Source organism: Physella acuta, unplaced genomic scaffold, assembly GCF_028476545.2.
Source record: "Physella acuta isolate Inbredline_101_S28 unplaced genomic scaffold, ASM2847654v3 ptg000063l, whole genome shotgun sequence".
NCBI lineage: Eukaryota > Metazoa > Mollusca > Gastropoda > Physidae > Physella > Physella acuta.
In genome coordinates, this window is record NW_026731583.1 from 1,280,216 (window position 1) to 1,287,671 (window position 7,456).

Consider the following 7,456-nt stretch of genomic DNA (forward strand, 5'->3'; position numbering starts at 1 on the left):
GATGTAAATTGGAAATTCCATCATGAGGAATTTCGCTGTTACGTTATTGTGGGTCTGTGTGTGTGTGTGAGAGAGAGAGAGAGAGAGAGAGAGAGAGAGAGAGAGAGAGAGAGAGAGAGAAAGAGAGAGAGAGAATGTAACTGTTTGTATGTGTATGTAGATGGTTTGTTGATAATATTAAATGACTGTTGTTTTCTTCTTTTTGATTGCTCTTAACAATTAACCTTTCTGTATAAGTTTGTCGCACGTAATGTAATGACATGGAGTATAGACAGAAGAATGCCATACATTCATGTCCCGCCAACACTTATTCATCCACATACACTCAGAGATTATAATTGTAGGTCACCTAGTTTTTACAAATGTAAAGGTGATGCCAAGCGGAACCAGGTCTAAAGTTTCTACACACCAGTGTCGTGAATCATTCGGCTGTTGAAGTCGCTGAAGACGGAAGCTTTAGTAGGAATAGGGGGAACCTTTCGATAAAGTACCTTTACTAGTAAGTTATTTGTTTATTCACTAATTTAAATCATTAAACATGATAGAAATTGATTTTGTTACTTTTAATAACAAATTAAAAATGTAAAAAATGGTTTTGATTCAAATATAAATTTTACAGTTATAATTGTGATGTTAAATTAGCTATATTGTAAAGCTCTGTATTGTTTAGTATTAGCAGGGGGTTAAGAAAAGGAAAGATTTTATAATTATTATATTATTATCTGTGTAATGATACGTTTTAGTATATAATCTAACTTAACTTACATCCCTGAAAGAAATACCAAAAATGGAAGATCTGGAACATACTAAAGACGAGTCATGCGATATTATCGAAGAGTCTTCGACATCAAGAGGAAAATGTTTAAATGAAGATAACAACGCTACACAATCGGGTAAAGTAAACTATACACAGATATATTTTTAATAACAGTATGTTAATATGTTTAGGCATATATATATATATATATATATATATATATATATATATATATATATATATATATATATATATTTCGAATGCTTTTTGACATTGGACTGTTTGTTCTGCCAACTTCCTTTATATCCAATGACCATTTCATCAACAGATACATTTAGACCGGGGTAAAATGCATTTTGGATTGATGCCACCAGGTTGTTTAGAAAAGGCTAAATCTTATCTTGCGGTTCTTGCCCATACAAACGTGTGGAATGTTGGGCTTCTTTTAGAGACCAGTAGCTTTTTATTGAAGGCCTAGGGTTTAGGCACATAGCTATCAAAGTAGCAAAAAATGTCAACAACGCTGTTCTTGTTATTGGTTGAAATTTGAAGTAGACTAAATGCCTCAATAATAACTAAATAGTAGCAGGACCACTGTCAATTACATGCTCATCTAGTCCTGTTACATTAGTATTAGCACTATTAGAGCTAGCAGTGTTAATACCAGCTGTCGTTTCTCTAGTCATAGGCCCCTTACCCTTCCCTACATAGGGTTTGCCACGCCCACTTGTGGAATCACAATCGCTATAACCACTATTACTAACACTCTTACTGTAATTGCTTGGGGGTCATCCATAAATGACGTCACGCATTTTTTTACCTCCCCCCTCCCACCGTCACACATCGTCACAAAAAACCAGACCCCCCCCCCCAAATGACGTCACACCTCAGCCGATAACCCCCCCCCCCCCTCCCCCTCTCAAGATAGTGGCTGTATTATTGTATAAATGTTCGTATACATTTAAAAAACTGTTTTATGCTTCATTATAAAATTATGTAATAATTCTTTTTATTCAAGCAGGAGTATTAAGTTAACATTTTAGAATTTACCATAAACGTTTGTTCTTATTTATTAATAGATAAGGAAATAGTAATAATTGGTGCCTATATTTTTATACAATCCTACGCTCTTCGGAAACATTTTACATTTAATCATCATTGAATCTATGTCCCCTCTTCATTGTTCAACAACACTTAATAGTGTGAACTCAATATCTGAAATATATTTCTAAACAGCTACCTTCGAATTTTATTTTAATTTCATATAGAATTTGCTAAAATTCGAAATAAACATATGGAACCTAGCTCGAAAATATTCTAATGATCTTTAAGAATGTCTAGTATAAATGGAAAATCATATATCATTAATCGTAATTTTTTTCTTTTTAGGTACAAAATATCACGTTATAAAATCGGATACTAGTGGCTATTTTGGTCCATATGGGGTTGTGTCCGGTAAACTTATTATTATTTCTGCCTTAATAATTGTCTTATGTGTATTACATATCAATGTGCATTCTTATTCTTATGCTTGTTCGTGTTTGTTTGCGTTTAAAAGCGATTGTCCAACAATGTGTGTTTTTAATGTTGCTAATAATATTACTAAAACCGACACCATCAGTGCAATATCGCCCATCTAAGCCTTAATAAACTTAATATGTAAATTCTTAAATTAATTAGCAAAACTAAATTGTAGAGCCTCTTACTATCTCAAACTTATACAATATACTATCGCTTAAGAACCGTTTTTGCGCAGTGCTTATGTATTAATTTGAAACAAGAAAATAAGTTCTAAGTGTGTATCCTTTATATTGTAGGTGCTCCATCTATTCGTAAGTATTATTATATTTACTTATAAATACACATTTAACTTTAAAGTAGATCAGTATTCAGAATTGCGTACGAAACTATTTTTTTCCATCTCTTTTAAAATTATATCCAAAGTAGTTTAAAACAAAATTATTTAATCACCGTGTACACTGCCCATTATCTGCGAGCCTAAAATGTTTGTACAAACTTAGGCTTAAAATAATTGCTTATTAATTAATTAATTAATTACTTTGTTTCAGCATCTCGTAAGTATTACATTTTTATCAGCATTTCTTTTCAAACTTTCAATTATGAATTGTTATAATGCATTATATGTAACTACAATTTTAACCATCAAGGGAAAATTACATTTAAAACTTATAAACCACAAAGTCTATGCATAAAATGGAGAAAAAAAAAAGCGAATGGATTTAAGTTTTTAGATTCAGCTAAATCAAACAAACACAAGCATATAATTGATTTAGACAAATTAGTTCAAAGTGTATTTCCTTTATATTGTAGGTGCTCAATCTATTCGTAAGTACTATTATATTTACTTATAAATGCACATTTAACTTTAAAGTAGATCAGTATTCAGTATTACGTACAAACATATTTTTTTCCATCTTTTTTAACATTATATCCAAAGTAATTTAAAACTAAAATTTTTAATCATTGTGTACAGTGTCCATTATCTGCTAGCCTAAAAAAATTTACAAACCGATTTTATAAGTCAATGTTGCATTATTAATTATATATAAATTTTAAGATTTTTTATTTAAATTCCCATTACCAAGTTGTAAATATCATAATAAACTTTCTTTTAATATAAAAAATTTGAGTAGTGGTAAGTTTGGTTTAAAATCGTTTACATGTTATACGTGGTACTCAGAGCTTCTGTTCAAAATACACAGGAAAATAGTACTGTTTACAGCACACTCAGGTTCTTTCTGAATTCATAGGTCATGATTTATGATTGATTATTATGAGAGAATAGCATGCTAAAGGTACATCCTTGTTTCATTACAGGTCCTCTGCCTTTTCGTCGTGAGTATTATCATCTTTTTTTAAAAACACACATACACCATAATGGTCGAGATTCAGTATTAAAATAAAAGTTAAAATTTCTTTTTAGATCGAATTATTCTTTTGGGCAGATGAAGTAGAGTTCAAATGTTTCTTTACCTCAGCATATGAGGTCACGATGTGGTCAAAAATATTGTTTTCCCTAACGTAAATAAGGTACACATCAGAACTGGGTAGACTCAGTGACGTCCTACAGTCACAAGTCCAATCGATATCCGGACTCAAGTTCTTTGTGCTAGCAGTCAAACGCTCTACACATCAACCACGCCCTCCCACATTTTCTTCATTTAGAGTAAAGAGGAGAGGAGTGGAAAGAGATGAATGTTTTGATATTTTTAAAAAAAATATTTCATTTTTAATAAATAAAAGGTGATGTTGGCGGCGGTGTCTTAACATTCTTTTGATGAATGTTTTGAACACTCTATTTAGCCGACGTGTTGCGGTAGTTATATAGAGCTTATGACGCGGTGTAGGCGGTGCGGCGTCTCGCAACATTGAACAGAGGGCTTGTGTTTGATCTATCTTGTTATGCTTAACTTGTGTAGTGATAATTTCACAAAAGAACGAGCCGCAGTCTAGGTTGCGAATTTAAAAACTGAACTTTCTCAAATATGTTTGATCTTCGTTTTATGCACCTTGTTTAGAAAAATTAATTAAAGCATTACTTAATAAAGAAAGTAAAATGCATTTTGAAATCCTTAGATAAGCGAAAATGGTAGTTTTGTCTTATTTCATATATGAAACGGCCTTCGGGCAAGTGTCCATTCGGGGATTTGTCGCATTCAGGCAAGTGTCTATTCGGGAAATCGGCCTTCGAGCAAACAGCATTTGGGCAAGTGTCCATTCGGCATTTGCCCCATTCGGGCATTTGTCGCATTCGGGCAAGTGTCCATTCGGGTAATCGGCCTTCGGGCAAACAGCATTTGGGCAAGTGTCCATTCGGCATTTGCCCCATTCGGGCATTTGTCGCATTCGGGCAAGTGTCCATTCGAGTAATCGGCCTTCGTGCAATAGTCTTACGGTAATTTGTCGTAGACCCGTTTGTGAGTGTGTGTAATTACAACGTGAGTGTGCGGTGGCGTGTGTGCGCGTGCGTATGATTTAAATAATTTTAAATAACTATATATTTTATTATATACAACGGATGTATGTGTTTGTATTTATCGTACGTGTTTGGCGTGGCTGTTAGTTTAACATAACGTTTTACAATTCTTTTTTCTTTTCCTTATTCTTTACTAGAAAATAATTTTTAGTGACTTTCTTCTTTTTACAACGCTACACTTATCAGGACAATCTAAACACTTTATTGAAATTTAAAATATTCATACCCTCGGTCAAATGTCAAGTTAGTTTAATTCATATTAATTATATTAATCTTTGGTATTCTGTTTTGCGGAAAATATATTTTTTTCAATAAAAGTGCATTTTACTAAACATGTGAGGCTTTAGCAATTGGTGATTGTGCAGCTTATCGCGTTTTGAATGCAGGGTGTTGTGTTTGCCGTAGCGTAGCGAGGGGGGCTGCGGCGGGGACATATGTTCCCAAGCGCCGACCTTGGGGGGGGGGGGGCAAAATGGGTTGGAAAAACAAATTGAAAGTTAGAGAGGGGGGTGCGAGGGGTGGGGGGGTGTGCAAATCGAAAGTTTGTCCCCGGGCGCCGAGAAGGGTCGCTACGCCTCTGCGTGTTTGTTATGAAAGCAAAAGTTTTTTTTTTTGAAAAAATTGCTGAGTGTCAATTAATGATTAATGGTTTCTAGAATATTAAATTCAAACAGCTATATTAACCTAAGTCTTACTTCCTCTTTTTGTTTTACAAACAGGCCTAAATACACATTTAATGTATTCAGATTTCAACACTGGAGAATGGAAAAGCATAATTGGTAAATATTTAGGTTTACTTTTAAAATAGGTTAAAATAGATGTTAAACTAAAACAAAAAAATTAATACAAAAATGACAAGTTACTGAACTATCGATAAAAATAACTGCATTTCCCTAATAACCATACGAAAGAAAACCTAAAATACATTGCTTAATAAGCACTGTGGATTGTATACCACAATAAATATATATAGCATCCATTATTCTAGGAACCAAACAAGTGTCAGTAAGTAATAAAGTTCTACATTAATCATTTCACAATTACGTTAATCCTATTCTTAATGGGTTTTTCTCCACAGACTCACTTCAACACGAAGTTCAAGTGTGTCGTCCTTTTGAAACAGAAGAAAATTTATTCACACATTTCAAAACGTGTCAGAAAAATCCAGACCATGCGGGATTTATTCCAATCCATGATTTTAATGTTCGACATATAAAAATAACAAAAAAAGTGGAGGAGTTGTACAACATCATTCAGATAGCCGCTGATCTTACAGTAAGGATAGCTGTAACGTACACAAGCACAGCAAGACCTAAGTGTGTAGAAGGATCAGTTCATGAATATCCGTGTTCTAATCTAAGAGGGACAAATTGTCTGAGAACAGGGACAGGAACTATAGTTGGTGTGTCGAAATTTCAAGATGAGGACAAGAAAACTTGTCAGTGTAAGGGGTGTAAGGATTCAGATAATCCTCAAACCACCTGGTGGAGTGTGGGTGTGATGACAGCCACCCACGTGGTGTTTGACGACAGCGAGGCTGAGAGTGCCACATGCAGGCTGTTCTTTGACCAGGCGGACAGTCCAGTTGTGACGTTAGATGGCTGGAGAATGTGGGACATGAGCATCAAGGGAGACACCTGCAGATTTTTGTGTGCCTCACATGACATGGAATTGTACGAGAAAGTCCAACGCATCTTCAAAAGTTTTTTGTTCTATCCCAATAAGTTTGAAGAAGGCGTGTCGTTTATAGTGTCACATCCACATGGCTGCTCAAAACACGTCTCTGTAGGAAAATACAAACGAAAACATATCAAGCATTTGCGTCTGAATTACAACGCAACAAAATACAGCTATGATTTAAGTACATGTCCAGGAAGTAGCGGGGCTTATGTATTCACTAGTGAAAACCTGCTGGTACCTCACGTACACAGTGGATGTAGAAATGGCATCAATTACAGTGGGGAAGGATTTCAAGAAAAGTACTCAGACTTACACCAGTTAAAATTTCATAGCACTCCCCCCCTCCCCCTTCCCCCCCCTTCCCCCCGCCCCCGCCTTCACCTAAGATATCTAGATATTAATAATATCTCGCAGCTTTAGAAATATTAGTAGCCTACATAGGTAATTGCATACTACATAAACTGAATTAAATTAAAAAAAATGTAATTTGCAATCAATAGATGTGTGCACATATAAAAAAAAATACAGTTCCTAATAATTTATCTCATAATTTTCTTTCACTAACATATGTGTTATTACCCGCTAAATTGGACATTCGTCATACACATCAAATAATTGTACATCATGCATGAGTGCAGGTTTTATTAGGAATTTTACTAAATGAACCGCTCTGAGCTTACATCACCACCCCATACTATACAATACAACAATTATTTTTAAAATCGGTTTCGTGTATCTTGACAGGTACACAAAACTGAGGTATTGTTTTTTACGGAACAAATATAAAAAATAAAAAATAAGACATAAAATTTGCCAATTAATTATTCACCATTTAATTTTCTTGTGATTTCTCTTTATTTTAAGATTTGCAATGTACAATTTTTTAAACAGTTTATTCATTAAGATGGCTTTGAATTAAGCTTGCATAATATATTTACTAATTTCCACCTTGTGTATTAAATATTAATTTTAAGCCTTCTATATATATTAAAAAACCTATTGTGGAAATACAGATAAGTAAC

At 33.9% G+C, this 7,456-nt stretch overlaps 1 protein-coding gene across 1 annotated transcript; it reads left to right on the forward strand.

Moving 5' to 3' along the window:
* Positions 1–359: 359 nt before the first annotated feature.
* LOC131950731 (uncharacterized) lies at positions 360–6,950 on the forward strand. Its single transcript, XM_059312946.1, has 7 exons — positions 360–499; positions 777–893; positions 2,575–2,589; positions 3,089–3,103; positions 5,474–5,533; positions 5,833–6,733; positions 6,935–6,950. Exons 2-7 carry the CDS (start codon positions 788–790, stop codon positions 6,948–6,950), a joined length of 1,113 nt encoding a protein of 370 aa, XP_059168929.1. The 5' UTR covers positions 360–499; positions 777–787.
* The last annotated feature ends 506 nt before the right edge of the window (positions 6,951–7,456 follow it).

Bases quoted from the DNA above. Each gene is read 5' to 3' on its own strand.
- LOC131950731 (XM_059312946.1), top strand. From the start codon at position 788: ATGGAAGATCTGGAACATACTAAAGACGAGTCATGCGATATTATCGAA. The intron at 5,534-5,832 runs GTAAATATTTAG...TTTTCTCCACAG, and splicing joins AGAATGGAAAAGCATAATTG to ACTCACTTCAACACGAAGTT.